Here is a 19,884-nt window from a genome sequence, read left to right on the forward strand (position 1 = left end):
ATGCTAAATACTATAAGCTACACAAGAGTTGCTGACTTATATTGGTGGAGGGAGAACCCCTATACTGGGAGTTCCTACACTGATTTGATCATGGATACTCCAGAAAATATATGCAGGAATTTGTGAAAACTTTAAGAGTTCATCAACCCAGGGAACACTTGGTGGCAAACTCCTTCTCTTCTCCGATCCCCAATCAACACCATAACTTGTTTAGGGAATGAATCACCTTCATAGAGAACTGAAATGACTTACCTAAAGTCACATAGTCATCAGGATTTAGTAGAATTTGAACCCAGGTCTTATCGACTCTAAGCCCAGAATTCTATCCATTACACCAAGATGCCTTAACTAAATAGCAGTAGCAACTTCAGAAAAGAAGTAGAAAAAATAGCAAATGACTCTCATTGTTCTGTTAGAAACATTACAGTTTACCTTAGTGCTAACGTGTAGCAACCGGGCTGTCGCTGACTTTCTCTGAGAATATACGCCCCCTCGGCACCCCCAAGGAGCTGGTCCGCTTGCTCTCGAGAGATGATCCCGTGAAACCTATGGGAGGAGAAGAGCATCACAGCCCAAGCCACTGTGGTCAGAGCAGACAGCAGGGCAGCTCACACACTCAGAGTAAGGCCAATTACTGCCCAAGGGAGGAGATGCCCTGCAAGGTAATGCCTTCAGGGAGGGAGGGAAACAGCTGCGAAGGGAAATCTCAGACCGAGCCCCATGAGGTCAGCCTTGCTAATAGTGACAGGGCCAGGGAGAAAGCCAGGGAGAAGGGAAATCATCTCTGACAGCCTGGGGTACTGGTCTGTTAGAACAAGAGTCAGACCCTCCAAAGGTCCAGTTCTGGTGTTGTCCCTTAGTTATTCTTCCCACGATAGATAAACACTAGAGTCCCTTAAGTAGAGCTAGGTCCCTTGGCCACCCCCCACCCGCTGCAGCAATCAAATATTTTATTTTTTCCAATTACATGTAAAAACAATCTTTAATATTTCTTACAAATTCCCTTTCCTATGTGAATCATGTAACCATGGAAAAATATTCTAAATTAATTAATTTAATAAAAATACAAAAAATTCTTTTCCCTTCCCCTTCATTGAGAAGGTAAATAATTTGATAGATTATACGTGTGCAGTCCTGCAAGTAATTTTTAGATTAGTCATGTCATAAAAGAAAACAGAAGCCACAAAAATCATGGAAGATTTTTTAAGTCTGTTTCAGCTGCATTCAGACACCATCAGATGTTTCTCTAGAAGGAGACAACATTGCTCAGCACGAGTCCTTCGGAGATGTCTTGGATCATTGGATTACTGAGAAGAGCCACGGCATTCACAACTGATCCCCAAGCACAATTGCTCTTACTGTACACAATGGTTTAATTCTGCTCAGGTTACTTTGAATCAGCTTTTGCAGGTCTTCCTAGGCTTTTCTTTTTTTTTTCTTTCTTTTTTTTTTATAAAAACCCTTACCTTCTGTCTTGGAGTCAATACTGTGTATTGGCTCCAAGGCAGAAAGAGTGGTAAGGGCTAGGCAATGGGGGTCAAGTGACTTGCCCAGGGTCACACAGCTGGGAAGTGGCTGAGGCCAGACTTGAACCTAGGACCTCCCATCTCTAGGCCTGACACTCAATCCACTGAGCTACCCAGCTGCCCCCTTCCTAGGCTTTTCTTAAAGCACCTGCTCATCATTTCTGGAAGCAAAACATTATTCGATTAGAATCGTACACCTTAGCTTGTTCAGCCATTCCCTAATGGCTGGGCATCCTTTCAATTTCCAACTCTTTGCTACCACCAAAAGTGCTGCTATAAAGATTTCTGTACAAGTAGACCCCCCCCCCTTTAAACTCTCTTTGGGATTAGTAGTGAAATTGCTGGGTCAAAGGGCATACACAATTTTATCAAACTTCGGACATAGATCCAAATTGCTCTCCAGAACAGTTGGATCAGTTCACAACTCCACCAACATTGCTTTAGGGTTCCTTTTTGCCCACGTGCCCACCAGCATTTGTCATTTTCCCTTTCTGCCATATTAGTCAATCCAATAGGGATGAGCTTGTACTTCAGAGCCGTCTTAATTTGCATTTCTCTAATCAATAGTGATTTAAAATATTATTTTCATATCATTACAGATAGCTTTGATTTCCTTGTTTGAAAACTGACTGTTCTTATCCTTTAACCATTTATCAATTGGGGAATGACTTGTATTCTTATAAATTTGACTTAGTTTTCTATATATTTGAGAAATAAGGCCTTTATTAGAAAACTTACTGTAAATTTTTCACAGTTATAGTTACAGTATATTTCCTTCTGTCTTATTTTTTCTGCTCTCTCTCTGTCTTTGCCTCTGATTCCCTCTGTCTTTGTCTCTTCTTTCACCCTGGCCCTCCTCAAAAATGCCTTTGTTTCCCTCCACTGCCTCGCTCAATTCGCCCTCCTTCTAGCAGCACCCTCCTTTCTCTTCTCCCCTTCCCCTCTTGTAGGGTAAGAGAGATTTCTATACCCAAGTAGGTGTGTACGTTACTCCTTTTTTGAGCCAATTCTGATGAGAGTAAGATTCCAGTATTGTCTGCCAACCCCTTTCTCCCACTTCTCCCCACTATAACAGCTCTTTCATGCCTTTTATGTGAGATTATATAACCCATTCACCTCTTCTTTCTACCTTCTCCCGAGGCATCCCTCTTTCTCACCCCTTGATTTGACTTTTGGAGATATCATCCCATTATATTCAGCTCCCACCAGTGCCCTCTACGTATATGCCTTCTAACTCCCCCAATCCCACTAAAGTTCTTAAGAGTTACAAGTAGCATCTTCCCAAGTGGGAATGTAAACAGTTTAACCTAATTGAATCCCTTCTGATGTCTCTTTTCTATTTACATTTTTCTGTTTCTCTTGAATATTATCTTTGAGGGTCAAATGTTCTCTTCAGCTCTGCTCTTTCATCAGGAATGCTTGAAAGCATAGGACACTAATCATTGCTTATTGAAAGCACATGAAAAAGTGCTCTAATGCTCTTATAGAGTAATGCAAGTTAAAACAACTCTGAGGAACCACCTCACACCTAGCAGATGGGCTAACATGACAGCAAAGGGAAGTAATGAATGCTGGAAGGGATGTGGCAAAGTAGGGACATTAATTCATTGCTGATGGAGTTGTGAATTGATCCAACCATTTTGGAGGGCAATTTGGAACTATGCCCAAAGGGCGATAAAAGACTGTCTGCCCTTTGATCCAGCCACAGCACTGCGGGGTTTGTATCCCAAAGAGATCATGAGGAAAAAGATGTACAAGAATATTCATAGACGCACTCTTTGTGGTGGCAAAAAAAAACTGGAAAATGAGGGAATGCCCTTCAATTGGGGAATGGCTGAACAAACTGTGGTATCTGTTGGTGATGGAATATTATTGTGCAAAAAGGAATAATGAAGTGGAGGGATTCCATGTGAACTGGAACGACTTCCAGGAATTGATGCAGAGTGAGAGGAGCAGAACCAGGAGAACATTGTACAGAGAGACAGATACACTGTGGTACAATTGAATGTAATGGACTTCTCTACTAGCAGCAATGCAATGATCCAGGACAAATCTGAGAGACTTAAGAGAAAGAAGCTATCCACATCCAGAGAAAGAACTGTGGGAGTAGAAACACAGAAGAAAAACAACTGCTTGATCACATGGGTCGAGGGGATATGATTGGGCATATAGACTCTAAACGATCACCCCAGTGCAGATATCAATAATATGGAAATAGATCTTGATCAATGACACAAGTAAAATCCAGTGGGATTGATCATTGGCTATAAGGGGGGGAGGGGAGGAGGGAAAGAACATGAATCTTGTAATCATGGAAAATATTCTAAATTAATTAAATAAAATTTTCAATAAAAATAAAATAAATATGAAAAAATAAAAAGAATAAAATAAAAAATAATTGCTTATTGAATGATAAGTTTGTAAAATGGAGATAATAATGTCAGTCGAGAGAGACAGCCTGAGGTGGTGGGGGGAGAGTTGGACTTAGAGTCAGGAAGTCCTCTCCTGATAAATATAAACTTTGTGGTGGTGAGCAAGTCATTTCACTTCTCTGTGGGCACCTACTCCCCCTCCCCTAACTCCAAGGCCGGAAGTTGTAGAATAGCTGCTCATCTGCATTGGCAGAGGGGTTTTCCTCACTGGAACTTCCCTATAACCTTAAAGAGGACTCCCACCCATGCCCAAGAAAGAGAACTCGACTGTCCTCCTCCCAGGAAATCGCTGAGGGAGAAATAACAACCCACTCTTCCTGACATGTGGCTTTTGGCTACTTTATTCCTTGATGTCAAATTGAAAGCAACGCCAAAGGATCAGACCGCAGCTTCTTTTATCACGTCTGTAAAGATAGCAATGGCTTATGTGGGCTGTTCCCTCTCCAAGCATGCCTAGCCCAGCTTCTTTTCCCATCTTTGGACACATCCTCTCTCCTGGGCAGTTTGTCACTTGTAACCGACTGCAGTCTGCCCCTACCCACCATGCACCTCTCCGGGCCCTTTGAGTGAGCCTCCCCTCTTTTCCTTCTCAGACTGGTATTCATGGGTCACGTGTCTCACAGCCTCACAGGAAGGATGTTGAGAGGAGAAGCATGGGGCTCATTAAAGGTGTTATGCCATTTCCCAGAGGCTGAACGCCCTGCAGCTGGACAGATCACTGTTTCTGGGCACTGGCTGCCTAATATGCCCTCATCGATGGGCAAGCTCTCTGGGCTGTCCCTCCAACGGCAGACCACTGTCTGGACAACAGGCAAATGTCATCATTCCATCAATTCAGCCCAAGGTCCCATCGGCTCTTCTAAGCAATTGAGTCCCTCAGTTGGCTCCCCTCTGTGTTAAGTTGAACCTCTGTGGGATGCTCAAATCACAATCCGGAGGGCTTTTTGTGCTTAACTCAAGCCTCCGAGGTCTTTTTTCGCAAACTATTGTCTCCTTCATCTGTACTTCAATGAATGTTTTGGAATCTAAATTCAGAACTTTGTACTCAACCCTGGTAAACTGAGTCAAAGTTACCTTGGTTCACTGTTGTACTGGCTAAAATTTTTCTGAATTCTGCAGTCTTAAAATGTCCAAACGATTTTAAAAGGAAGAACTAGCTGTGAAGGATCGGCTAAAGGAATTTCCCCTAAGAACTTTTTCTTGATTGAATGTTAGTAGATAGCATCCTGGACCTCAAGTCTGGAAAACCTCCCTTCAGATCCTCCATTACTAGTTGTGTGACCCTGGACAAGTCACTGAACCCCTCTCCATCTCAGTTTCTTTATCTCTAAAATGGGGATAGTTGTTATGAGGACCAAATCTATTGAGCCCTTTGCAAGCTTTACAAACACTAGCTATTATTATTATTTCAAAGTATGGAAAAACATTTGTTCCTGTCATTGCATTTTTGCATATCTGGACAAATCCACCCAGAAATGATTAAGCTCAGAACTTGGCTTGGAGAAGTAAATAAGCTATGGGGAGGGGCAGCTAGCGAAGTGAAGCAGCGGATAGAGTGCTCGGTCTGAAGATGGGAAGTCCCAGGTTCATATATGGCCTGGGACATTTCCTAGCTGTGTGACCCTGGGCAAGTGTTGTCACTAGGACAGAAAGTGAAGGTTAAAAAAAGGTGTGATGGGGAGTCCTGGGAAGTGGGACCTTCTATTCAAATTGTCTTGGATTCTCCTCTGTCCTCTAGTGTACTAGCTCAGTCACCAAATGGGTCTGCATCTCATCAATTCAGGTGTTCCCTCCGGTGATGCAGAACGTGGTCCATTCACCCTTGTCCTCCGTAAGTTCTCCACCGGAGATCCTTCTGGTGTGTTGGAGACCTTCCTTGCTTTCTCTTGGTATCTCCAGGGTACCAGTGGAGTCTGCCCAGCCATCACCCTTCACGGCTGCCACATGACTGGCCCATCTTCTCTTCCTAGACATTCCTTGATGAAACTTTTATTCCTGTTCTTCCTTGGAGAATGACGTATCCCTCTGCAATGCAGACCATCCAAGATTTGGAAGGGTGAGCCTTGGCTAGCTTCATCTGAATTATCCCGAAACACGAGGGCCTCCAACCCTTGCCACAGGGGGCTTCCTGAAAGCATTGGAGGGGTGCTCTGGGAAGAGAAGACTCAGGGGGAAATGAGTGCTGTCTGTAGGCACCCGAAGGGCTGCTCCGTGAAAGAGGATTCGATTTGTTCTACTTGACTAGAAAGAGGAGAATGAGGAGCAGTTGGGGAGGGAGAAATCTCAGGGAGGCAAATGTAGGGTTGACGTCATGAAGGCTCTTTAAAGGAGAATGGGTGACAGGGAGAGGCCCTGGCTCCCTCTTTACTACAAGAATCTAAACAAGAAAGGGCAAATAGGCAAATGGCAGGAATTGTTGACCCAGTGGATTCCTTTCCAATCACTGGGACGTCTATCTGAGAATAATCTGCACGAGTAGCCAGGAAGATAGGGAACGGCTAAATGCAGGGAAGAGAATCATGTTCCAGTGTGGCCACTTATTGGGGAAGTCCCGTTCATCCCCCGGGGTCCCCGTTTCATCATCCAAAATGAAGGGGCTGGATTAGAGTCAAAGGAGAGGGCTTTAGAGCCCATTTCTGCGGGTGATAACCTCATGTAAGCCAATCGCCTCAAGCCTCAGTTTCCTCCACTTTCTCATGAATTTTAGGTCACTTCAAGCCTAGACCCACGATTCCAGGACCACCAGGCAGTGGCACCACAGAGGTCTTTGGTTCATGCTGGGGCTGGAAAGGCCTATCCTATCCTTCAAGCCCTTCAGGGCTGACAAACACACTTTGGTTTTCTTAGTGGGGTTCTGCCCTGGCTGTGCTGCCCTTATACCCCAGTGGAGCTGATAGGAGGGAGCAATAATAATACTTATAAGTATTCCTATTAAATTAGTATTTTAAGGTTTACTTGAGGCAGCTAGGTGAATAGGGCAATGGATCTGAGTTATAAAGTCTTGAGTTCAAATCTTGCTTCAGATACATACTAGTCATGTGAACCTGAGGAAGCCAGTTAACTGCCGTCTGCCTCAGTTACTTCAACTGTGAAAAAAGGACAATAGTACCAATCTCCCCGGGTTGTGGTTGGGAGCAATGGGAACACTATTGTAAAGCACTTAGCACAGTGCCTCGTACATAACAGGTCCTTAATAAATGCTTTTCCCTTCTCTTGCATATGTTATCTCGTTCAGCTGTTATAATGAGCCCCACTTTAGAGGTAATAAAAGTTAGAATTCATATAGAACTTTGTTTAACAAAGCACTTTACAGGTATCTCATCCTATCCTCATGACAAGTCCAGGAAGCAGGCGCTATTATAATTATCTCCATTTTACAGATGAGGAAATTGAGGCAAATAGCGATTAAGCGACTTGCCCAGTGTGACACAGCTAGTAAGTATTTGAGACGGGATTTGAACTCAGATCTTCCTGACTGCAAACCGATCTGTATTCAAACTGGATGGCTTCTGGAGTCTATGATGGAGATCTAGGATGGCTCTCTTTAGGGAGATAAGCAAATTCAGGATGAGGTTAAAATAAAGAAGCCCTGGGGATTTCTCACTGGATGTGGGGATGGGAGCGAAGCCCCTGCATGCCTCCTCCTCCTGCTTTCCTCCTAAAGACATTCTAGCTGGCTCCCGGGCAGCTCTGATCAGACTGCAGGGTCAGTCAACAATAAGTGGCCACCCAAAGATGAAAGCCATGGAGGTCTACATGAAAACGATTCTTCCTGGGAAGAAGGTGGCTCCTGAGTTTGCCCTGAACTGGCAGTTGGATGGCTTTCCAGGTGAACCCCTATGGGAGAATCTGGGTGGGAGAGGGGTGAAATGAGGTTAAAAATGTGACTTCTCTAATTAGAGAGAGATTGCTGGGCTGAGCCAGACAACTGCGGAGGCTAAGAGCAGGACGGAGGGAAAGAAACTCAGGGAATAATAAGCCTGACGACTCACAATGATTCAGGATTTTAAGGTTTGCCAAGAGCTTTACGTGCCAGATGGTATAAGAAAGTTGGGTAGTTGAAGGACCTGAAGATGGGAGAGACCTGAATTCAAATCTAACCTCAGACATTTGGCTGAATGACTATGTGCAAGTCACTTAACATCTTGGGATCAGCTTCTTTAACCCTAAAAAAATGGGAGTTGGACTCGATATCCCTTAGGGTCCCTTCCAGCTCTGTGCTCATTTCATCCTCACAACAACCTATAGTGAGGGAGTTGCCATTATTATTACTATTGATTATATTGATGAGATTTATTATTATTTTTATTATATTGATTATATGATTTTATGATATATATTGATATATATGATTATATATGAGATTATATTGATGAGAATTATTAATAGCCAGAATTTTAACTCTTTAAGGTTTGTGAAACACTTTACATAAATTACTCACTTTGTCCTTACAACAGCTCTGGGAGGTGGGGGCTACTATTGTACCCATTTTATAACTGAGGAAATCAAGGATTAAGTGATCAAATGACGTGATTTGCTCAAAGTGATACAGCCAGTAAAAGTAAGTTTCGGAGGAGAGGAATCAAATCCGGATGGCCCTGATTCCAAGTTCCTGTCCTGGTCGCCACACTAGGGACAACATGAAGGCAGACAATGTAGAACTAAAAAACTTCTGCCCAAAGTTAATGCATGCAGAAAAAAGAAGGGAAGCAGCTGAATGGAGGAAAAGGCGGCTTCCTAGCAAATGTCTCTGATAAGGATTTGATATTGAAGCTACAGAAACAATGAACAGATAAGGATTTTTCTATATGTAGAAGTCAATTCATATATATATGTATGTATGTATGTATATATAAATAACTGTATGGATCCATATGTGTCTGTGTGTCTGTGTGTATATGAATCCTATGAAGTGGTTGTTTTAGTTGCATTTGGACTGCATATTTCCATTGTATTGAGACAAATTGCCAGATTTTACATAACTTAACATCAAATAATACAATTTTGAATGCATTTGGCCACTTCCTGAGTATTCATACTTATCAGGATATAGCTCTATGTATGTGTGTGTATATATAGATATATGTATGTATGTTGTTTGGATAGGGCTGTAGGAAACTAAAAGCTATTTCACAATGAGGATGTATTTAAAGGAAATGAACAAATAGGTCTCAAGAGAAGAATTGCAAGTTAACAGATATATGGAAGATTGATCCGAACTGTCAAGACAGGAATAAAAATCAAAAGAACCTCAACGTTTCACCTTGTGTCCTAAAAATTGGCAAAGATGACAAAAGATGCAACCAGTCAATGATGGAAGGGTTGTAGGATGACAGAAGCACTTTTGCATTGTTGGTGGAGTTGTGAATCAATATAACTATTTTAGAAAGCAATTTTGAATTATGCAAATAAAGTGACAAAAATGTCCATATCCTTTAACCCAAAGACCCCATTACTGGGATTATGCCCTACAGGGGTCAATGATAAGAAGAAAGTCCATGTTTATACTAAAATCTTTATAGCAGCACTTTTTTTTTTTTGGTGAGAGGAAAGAATGGGAAAAAAAGTAGATGCCTACTGATTGAGGAATGACTAAATACTTTTCAGTGCATGAAAACATAAACAGAATATTGTTATGCTACAAGAAATGATAAATGATTTAAATACAGAGAAATATGGAAAGAGCTGTATGAAGTGAAGCAGAGTGAAGTCAGCAGAGCTAAGAGAACAATATTCACAATGATTATAATAATGTAAACAAAAAGAACAAACGTACACATGAAAATAAAAAGCAAAAGCTACAAAACTATGAAGAACAAACAAGGCTCAGAACAAGAGATATGAGAAGAAACTTCTTATTCCTTCTGTTTACAGAAATGAAGGCCCAGAAGCATTGATTTTTGTTGTTGTTTAGTCATTCAGTTGTGTTCAACTCTTTGTGACATGGGGTTTTCTTGGCAAGGATGCTAGAGTGGTTTACCATTTCCTTTTACAGGTCACTGCACAGGAGAGGAAACTGGCAAACAGGGTTAACTGACTTGCCCGAGGTCACACAACTTCTACGTGTCTGAAGTCAAATTTGAACTCTGGTCTTCCTGATTCCAGGCTAGAGTCATCTACCTGGCCCTGACAAGTATTGTATATATTTTTAGACTTTTTCAATATCTTAATTAGTTCTACTGATTGTTTCACCTCCTCCTTTCTTTCTTTCTCCTCTTTCTTTCTTTCTTTCTTTCTTTCTTTCTTTCTTTCTTTCTTTCTTTCTTTCTTTCTTTCTTTCTTTCTTTCTTTCTTTCTTTCTTTCTTTCTTTCTTTCTTTCTTTCTTTCTTTCTTTCTTTCTTTCTTTCTTTCTTTCTTTCTTTCTTTCTTTCTTTCTTTCTTTCTTTCTTTCTTTCTTTCTTTCTTTCTTTCTTTCTTCCTTTTCTTCCTTTCTCCCTCTCTCTCTCTCTCTCTCTCTCTCTCTCTCTCTCTCTCTCTCTCTCTCTCTCTCTCTCTCTCTCTCTCTCTCTCTCTCTCTCTCTCTCTCTCTCTCTCTCTCTCTCTCTCTCTCTCTCTCTCTCTCTCTCTCTCTCTCTCTCTCTCTCTCTCCCTCTTTTTCTTTCTCTCTCTCTCTCATCTTTAGAAAAATAGTATTTATTCTATGGGATGGCTAGGATACTGGGAAAAATTGTGATGATATAATGTAAAAAAGACATCGATTAAAGAAAAGAACATTAAAAAAAACATACAAAGGCAGACAGTCAGTGCCTATTTTCACAGGTACCAGTTGAAATGTTGGGAAATTACTTCCTAGCAATTACAGTCATAAGAAAGGGAAGGCATAGAATTTTCCCCTTCCTGGGAATCTGTAAGCAAAAGCTTCAGAACTGAACACCTGTAGGTTGTTCTTGCTGAGAGAGCAAACAGAGACTTTGAATGGAAAAGGAAAGATGGAGAAAGGAAAAAATAACATTGTTAAGGCAAGCCAAGAGAAACCTTGATTTGAGTCTTATAAGATCGCAGGGTATTGCCATTGCTTTCCCTGATTTCCATCCAATCTTCCATTGGTTAATTTTTTATTAAAATTTATTTATTTGTTACATTAAAACACTCGGGTAACTCCATCCCTCCTTCCCATTAAATTAGGCATCATTTGACAAAAAGATATGTATAGAAATAAAACTGTCTTGTTTATTTCTACTCATCAGTTTGGAAGAACAGATCATAGGATCAGAGATTCAGGGCTGGTGCAGTGATTTGTCCAAGGACATACACACAGTGTTAGAAGTACGATTTCCACTGCTGTCAACTACAGTTAGAACGTTAAACAACCTGGATATTCCCATTAAAATTGAGTGAAAGTGAAATTAAGGATTACAATCCAGTTCATGGTGTGGAGGATACATTAAATTCCAGACGGCAACAACTGCCCAGTTTGAAAAGAACCCCACAGTAGGCACTTCCCCTTCCAATATCAATGGAAATAAAGCTGGCACCGCATTCCAGAAATAAACTTGAGTACAAAGAAATCTGATTACATTTACTCTAATTATTAGGCTCTTGTAGCACGGCCAGTTTGAAAAGAATCCACAAATTCTGGAATATTTTCATATTAAATATTTCAAAAACATACAATACGACACACTGATTGATTATGTATTAAATTATTAAAATAAAAACCAGAAGAATACATACTCTCGTCCATAATATTTCGGTCTGTTCTCCACCTGAGAGAGAGAGAGAGAGAGAGAGAGAGAGAGAGAGAGAGAACCATTAACAATTCATTGGAATTCACAACACTGAGATTAAAATACCATTCAAGTAAACAAGGTGAGAATTCCGATGGCAACTTGATCACATTAAGGGTCTGTGGACTGCCTACATAACTGGCTGTAAAAAGAATGAGAAATACAACCTGAGCAGCTTACAGATTCACAATCAGGACACTGTGAAGCTGCCAGAAATTCCAAATAGGGTTGCCTAATGGCACTCCCCTGCCCCAAAGAAAATCATTTACTTTAACTAAAAAAATTAGACTAGGATCATTGTAAGTGTGGAAATAAAACAACAAAAAAGTCCTTTTCTTTTCCTTTCTTTTTTTCAACCCTTATCTCCTATCTTAGAATCAATACAAAGTATTCATTCTAAAGCTAAAGAGCAGTAAGGGCTAGGAAATGGGAGTTAAGTGACTTGTCCAAGGTCACACAGGTAGGAAGTATCTGGGGACAGAATTGAACCCAAGACCTCTGTCTCTAGCACTGGATCTCTATCCACTGAACCACCTAATTGCCTCTCAGATGGGGGTTGTCTTTTTTTTTAACTCTTATTTTCTGTTTTAGAATCAATATTAAATATTGATATGGTAGAAGAGTAATAAAGGTTAGACATTTGGGGTTAAGTGACTTGCCCAGGGTCACTCAGATAGGAAGTATCTGGGGCCAGAATTGAACCAAAAACCTGTCTCTAGCACTGGATCCATTGAACCACCTAATTGCCTCTCAGATGGGGGTTGTCTTTTTTTTTTTAAACTCTTACTTTCAGTTTTAGAATCAATATTAAATATAGATATGGTAGAAGAGTAATAAAGGTTAGACAATTGGGGTTAAGTGACTTGCCCAGGGTCACTCAGATAGAAAGTATCTGATTCCAGATTGAACCCAGGTCCTCTCTACTCCAGGTCTGGTACGCTATCCACTGTGCTACCTACCTGCCCTTCTCCCTTCATTTTAAAAGGAAAAAGAGTCACTACATTCAGTTGGTACTGTGATTTTTATAGAATAAAATTAAAATTATTTAAGCCTAAATAACACTGAAGTATTTATTTCATCTCTCATCTGACTTTTCCATCATAATTTACAATAAAACATGGCGATAATGTTTTTATTCATGTTAATACCAGCATTTCATTCATCTTATTTTTTAATGTAATATTTTATTTTGTTTTGGGGGAAAAATTGATTATTATTATCTTTTGCTTTAGGCTACAGTTAAAGCTGTCCTAGCAACAAAGGAAAGCATTTAATCAAAGAGATTTGACCCCATTTGATTGTGTGTATCACATTCCACGCCTGAAGTTCCTTCCTGCCTCCCAACCATCAAGAAGAGCAAGGCAGAGAGTTTTCCAGGACCAACCCTGCTCATTCTAATTCATAATTCATCAGAGTTGTTACTTTTTAGTGTTATGATTTCCATCATTACCCCATTGCTCATGTTGGCATGGTATCATAGGATCCTGGACCTCAAGCAGACAGGGAGGCCATCTTGTCAAAGCGCCTCATTTTACAGAATAGGAAACTGAGGCCATGGAGGTTAAATTCCTTTCCTAAGGTCACTTGGGTCCTACAGAAGTGTAGAGTCCTGTGACTCCAGAGTCAAGGCTCTTTCTTGTGTGTCATGCAGCTGGCTTCCTGTTCTCCTGACTCTCCTTTCTTTACTCTGCATCCCTTTGTACAAGTCTTCCCATGTTTCTCGAAATTCCTCTTCTTATGTATTCTAGGAGCAGACCTTACTCTCACAAGTCCAGCCTCCTCATTTTATAGCTGAGGAAATGAAGGTTCTCAGAGGTTGTTAGTTACCCAAGATCGCAGATGAGGCTAAAGATGTGGACTGTGGCATCATGTGGTCACTGTGGGAAGGAGGAGATTTGAACCCAGATCATCTGAGTCCCCAACCACAGTGCCCTCCTCTGTACCTCACTGTCCACTGGAAAGTAGGGAAGAAGTAGAGGGAACCCACTGCAGAAAGGGGTGGAGAGTGGGGCTGAAGGCTCTCAAGATGAATGTCTCAACATGACAAAAGGGAAACCCTGCTTCCCAGAGACCACCAACACACACACACACACACTCACTCATCATCTAGACATTTGCAGATCTGTGCTCGCTCTCCTGGGCGTATTATAAAGGAAAGCTACCTAGCCAAAAGAAGGATTTACGGCCCCGCATAGCCGAAGTTCTGATGCTTGTTTGCTCAGTCTCATTTGGAGAAGGAGGCTTAAATAGCAACATGGAGGCAGAGATGTAGCCATCTGGAAAAAGGCATTTATTGCATCCTCCAATTTCTCTCCCTCCCAGCAATGCCTTACTGGAGCCTGGAGGTTTGAGGAGCCTTTGAATGGGGAACTTCTTCATTGGAAACTCTTTCATTTGATTCTCTCTATTGATTTGGAAAGTTCTGTCATCCTTTGATGAACCTGTCAGTTTTTATTCCCCCTAACATAGATGTCTGCAGCAAGAAGGTATCAAGGAAATCCAAACACCGAAAGGGCAGCAGGTGTAGATATCCGCATGCAGGCAAACCTTGTTTCATTTTATTACACGTCACACATATTATCTTTTTCACAAATTGAAGGTTTGTGGTAGCCTTGTGTCAAGCAAGTCACCATTTTTCTTTTTCTTTTCTTCTTTTTTTAATTTAGAACTCAATATTTTATTTTATTTTTTGGGAAATTTTATTTAATTAGTTAAGTTAGAATATTTTCCCATGGCTACATGGTTCATGCTCTTTCCCTTCTTTCCCTCCACCCCCCTCCCATGGCCGATGCGCAATTCCTCGGGGTTTTACTTGTGTCATTGATCAAGACCTATTTCTATATTATTGATATTTGCACCAGGGTGATCGCTTAGAGTCAGCATCCCCAATCATATCTCCATCAACCCATGTAGGCACCATTTTTCTAATGGCGTCTTTGCATCACGTTTTGGTTATTCTCATGACATTTCTTTCTTTCAATTACATCGAGAAACTATTTTTCAACAATTTTTCTGAACTTTTGCAAAACAAATTCCTTCCCTCCCTCTCTCCCTCTTCCCAAGATGTTGAGCACTCTGATATGGGATATTCCAGTATTATCGTGCCACACAAATGTCCCCATTCCTCATGTTGTCTCACAAGGATTCAGACTTTTTCATTATTATTATATCTGTTACGATGATCTCTGATCAGTGATCTTTGGGGTCAAGAGCTCTCACACTTGTTTTGGGAGCCACAACTGCACCCACCAAAGATGGCAAACTTAACAGATAAATGTGTCTGTTCTCTTTGTTCCACCAACCAGCGATTCAGATTCCCAGGTTATCTCCCTCTCCTCAGGCTTTCCTATTCCCTGAGACACAATAATATTAACATTAGGTCAATTAATGATCCTACAATGACGTCTAAGTGTTCAAATGAAAAGAAGAGGCAGTCAATGGGGCAAACTTCACTGTTGTCTTATTTTAAGAAATCGCCCCAGCCAGCCCAGCCCTCAGCAACCCTGATGAGTCAACCTGAGCCATCGACATCGAGGCAAGATCATCCGCCAACAAAAAGATTATGACTCGCTCAAATCTCAGATGAGGGCTAGCATTTTTTTTTAGCAATAAAGTATGTTTAAATTAAGGTATGGGGGGCAGCTAGGTAGCTCAGTGGATTGAGAGTCAGGCCTAGAGATGGGAGGTCCTGGGTTCAACTCTGACCTCAGACACTTCCCAGCTGTGTGACCCTGGGCAAGTCACTTAACCCTATTGCCTAGCCCTTACCACTCTTCTACCTTGGAACCAACACATAGTATTGATTCGAAGATGAAAGGCAAGTGTTTAAAATTAATTAAGATATGTACTTTTTTAGGTATAATATTATCATAGACTTAGTAGACTATAGGACAGTGTAAACAGAACTTTTATATGCAGTGGGAAACCACCAGATTTGTGTGACTCACTTTATTGCGGTGGTCTAGAAATGAATCTGCAGTGCCTTTGAGGCCTGCTTTCTACATATCTTATAAGTTGGAGCCTCAGGCAGCTTGTTTAATATTAGAAGATAAACTCCTTGGGAGCAATGGCTCTCTAGAATGGTACCTTGCACAGAAGATATTCAGTAATTGATTTCTGAATTTAATCAAGGCATTATTTCACCTAACTTTTCTCCCACTCCAGATAAGTACACAGGACTGTCCCTTTCCCAGTGAATTTACGGATAAGACAACCCATTTTCTTATGGTCAGTCCTTTAAATTTCAAAGTAATTCCAACTAAGGCGGTATCAGCACTATTTTCTCAGTTTAAAGCTCTTCTTGATCTGCCTCCAGTTTGTCTTTTCTGACATGTTGCATATGCAGCCTCTTCCTTTCCCTATAACACTCTATAGTCCAATCACACTGTCCTACATGATATTCAATCTCCCACCTCTGTGCTTTTGCTCAGGCCTTCTCATATAGCCAGAATGTCCTTCCTTCTCACCTCTGCCTTCATAGAAATACATTGCTACCTTTGAACTCTTCCATGACACCTTTCCTGCTTCCCCAAGGATGCTAGTTCCCCCTCTCCTCAGAAAATGACACTATTTACTTTATATGTCTACATTCACATGGAGAAGATACTTGAGGGCAGGGATCACATTCTTTTTTGTCTGTATCTTTCTAGTGCCAGCACATAGTAGGTGCTTAAAAATCCTTGCTGAGCAATCAAATAAGTGAACCCTAATTCTATCTTCTTTTTTTTCCCCTTGCTTCAAAATAAAAGATTACAAAGTGATCTTGAAAACTATTGGTAGCTTTTCCTTAGTTAATAATTCAATCAGTAAATATTTATTGTGAGTCTATTAAACTCAAGATATGATTTCAGATGTTGTTCATGAACCAACAGCAGGTCTATTGGGAGCAGGGACAAGGTAGACAGAATGCCAGTATTTTGGACAAAAGGGAAGATTTCAAGATTAATCTAAGATGGACAGAGAGAGGAGAGTCAAAGGAAAAGCTGATGATTTTGAGGTCATTGTCACACTGTTGATTCATACAGAGCTACCTGGTCCCCGACAAGTCCAGGTCTTTTTTGCACAGGATTTACTGGCTGGTCCCATCTTGTCCCCATTGTACTTGTAAAGTTGACTTTCTAAACCCAAGCAGAAAGACTCTAGCTTTATGTCAGACTTGTTTTTCCTCATCTACAATTCAGTGAAGGTGAACCTTTTCGAGGGTTTTTTTTTAGAGGCGTGGAGAGGAGAAGGGGAACAGACCACCATGCATCCCTCTGACTTTCTAGTAATGAACTTTGGTGAAATCTGTGCTATGGTGATGATGGGAATGCCCACAGAGAGTGCTCCCTCCGGCACACATGCCATAGGTTCACCACCATGACAATACTCCATTTCCTGATAATACCCCTTGCCTGGAATGTTCTTCCTCCTCAGCTCCCACCACACTACCTCTCCTCCTCACCTCCTACATTCCACCTCACCCACTGATCTCCCCTAGCTTTCTTCTAGTCTCAGCTAGAAACCCACCCTTTCACAGAGAAGCCTTTCTTAGTTTCAGCCCCAGACAGCATTTCCTCTGAGATTACATTTCCGACACAATGTATATGCATAGTTATATTGTGTCTTCCATTAGTCAGTGAGCTCCCCAAAGCCGGGGGACTGTCTTTTGCCTTCTTTTGTATTCACAATGCTTAGTGCAATGCCTGACACATAGTAATATTTTAAAAATGCTTCTTAACATTAATAATTTTTAACCTTATTAGATTCGTCCATATAATCATACAAAAGTATACATGTAAATACATACACATATATATTTCAGCCATTTTTTTCTTTGATTCCCATCACTTAGGGCAATGCCAGAAATCCAGTAGACACTTAATAGTTGCTTCTAAGTAGGAAGGAAGAAATTCCTGAGATTGGCCTGAAGTGCTATCAAAGGATGCAAAAATAATTTAAAGAGATAACAAAAACCTTTTTGTGAACAATAACTTTGCTGCAGGAAGCCATTGAAGAACAATCTGAGAGAGCAGATAAAGGAAGGCCAAATCCTGGGGGAATGGAGGAAAGAGAAAAAGCAGTGTGCTTGGGCTGGAGTGAGCTGGGAAGGCTTCACAGAGGAGGTGATAATACAATGGGGAAAAAGGAGAGTACTGGGGTGTGCTATGTGTGTGTGGGAAGGAAGTTATCTGAAAATGAAGAAGGTACAACCAAATGGAAAATAGAATATGCTTATGAAAGGAAGTGAAACCTGAGCTGTGGTTGGAAGAGTTCTAAGAGGTTAACACAAATGCATTCTGGGCATGGGGAGCAGATAGGCAATGGTTTGTCACATTAGCAGCTGAGATTGGCTGGAACGGAGCATATAGGAAGGGGAATAGTATCAAGTAAGTCTGGCAAAGGTTGAGGGTCTTAAATGTCTGGCTGAAGGTTCTGATTTGATCTTGGGGGCATTAGGGAGTTTAAGTAGGCAAGACCCATTCTGTAACATTATTTTGGCTGCTATGTAGAGGATGGATTAGAGGAGAGATGAATGGAAAGGGAAGAACGATCAGAAAGATTATATATAATAATATATGTAAATATGTAATATATATGGAATAAACATTTATATAGTGCTTAAAAGATTGCAAAATGCTTCGCAAGTATTACCTCATCTGGTCCTCACAACAGCTTTTGGAGTTGATATAATTATTCCCATTTTAAAGATAAGAAAACTGAGGCAGACAATGACTTACTCAGGGTCATCCAGCTAGTAAGGGTCAGGGCAGATTTAAATTCAGGACTTCCTGATTCTAGAACCAGGGCTCTATCTACTTTGCCACCTAGTTGCCACTGTAGTTAAATGAAAGCTATATTTAAAAAGAAGGGAAGATTAATCTTTAAAAGAGTTTATTTTTGGTGAGATTATTCCCATAAAGGTAAATGTAGACTTTCTAATGTTCAGTGAAAAGTAATTTAATGAAGATTGCTGTGTCCCCAGTAAACAAAAGTTTCCAGTTATTGACAAAGAAAGCTTTTCTAATCTCTTAGCAGCTGGTAAATGTTACATTTTCATCTCCTAGAATTCATTAAAAAAGGAAAAAACCAGGGATTTGAAAGCCTTTCCCCCACACTAGCTACAGCACTAACTTCCCCTCAGAATTCGTTAAGCTGAGTGGGGATGCATTTGATTGCATCTTAGACTTATGAATGTGGAGACAATCGGAATCGGAGGGAAAATACGAGTATTTCACATCAAATTAGAGATTTGGGTTCCAACATGAGAATGAGAAAAGGACAGAATGGTAAATTACACACGAGAACTCAGTCGGGAAAGAAAACTTGCAAAAACGAATACTCACTGTTTGCTTTTCACCTAGATTTCCTTCTTGTTTTCCTTCAGAGTTTTGCCTTCTGAATCTTACCAAAGTGCCAAGAAGGTAGCTTGCTCATTGTATTCATTGGAGCATGCCCCAACCATAGAACAGAATGTTACTGTGCCACAAGAAAAAACAAAGGGGGATGGCTTCAGAGAAGCCTCTGAGGACTTGTGTGAACTGATGCAAACTTACTACTTATACAAAGATTGAACATCGTACAAGAAAGGTTTGCAAGCACTGATCAATGAACTGACCAATTACGACACGAGAAGATTGATAATGATATTCTAGATGTCTTTTGATAGAAAGATGGACTCATTAGAGGCACAGAATGAGACATGAACTCGCAGATATGGCCAATGGGTGGATTGATGATACTAATTTTTTTACAAGGGGGGCGAAGGAGGCTTTGTTTTGGTTTGTTTGTTCTTTTGGTGGGGAAAATGATCAGTGGGAGAGTTGAGGGTTAGTGAGAGTGATTAAATAAAAAGGAAGAAAAGATCCCCAATGAAATATTTTAATGTTTTTCAGAAGGAAGTGCCAGAGATAAAATGAAGCAAGGAAGTGTTGAAATAATCAAGTTATATTTAACCTATTCTTGAAAAAAAATTATAAAGCACTTTGCAAACCTTCAAGTGTTGTGCAATGCTAGCAACGATCATTACTGTTTTTTAAATAATAATATTATTACAAACTAAGCTGTACTAAAGGATATGAATAAAAGTCTAGTCAAATAGTATGAACAAGTATGTGTGGGTGGCAATCTATACTACTAGAGAGGATGTTTTTATGAGAGAGATCCCAGATTGATGAGTACAGTCACAGTGTGCTTTAAAATCCCTTTCTCTATTTCTT

The 19,884-nt window shown here is 40.6% G+C and overlaps 1 protein-coding gene across 2 annotated transcripts in view; it reads right to left on the reverse strand.

The window, feature by feature from the left end:
- CHN2 (chimerin 2) overlaps window positions 1-19,884 on the reverse strand; it is a 311,920-nt gene that overhangs the window by 92,376 nt on the left and 199,660 nt on the right. For both annotated transcript variants that reach the window (XM_007505262.3, XM_007505263.3), the window contains exons 4-5: window positions 11,634-11,665; window positions 433-546 (exon numbers count right to left, since the gene is read on the reverse strand). In XM_007505262.3, coding sequence (XP_007505324.1) covers window positions 433-546; window positions 11,634-11,665 — 146 coding nt within the window. The remainder of the gene's footprint in view (window positions 1-432; window positions 547-11,633; window positions 11,666-19,884) is intronic.

Source organism: Monodelphis domestica, chromosome 5 (assembly GCF_027887165.1).
Source record: "Monodelphis domestica isolate mMonDom1 chromosome 5, mMonDom1.pri, whole genome shotgun sequence".
Taxonomy (NCBI): domain Eukaryota; kingdom Metazoa; phylum Chordata; class Mammalia; order Didelphimorphia; family Didelphidae; genus Monodelphis; species Monodelphis domestica.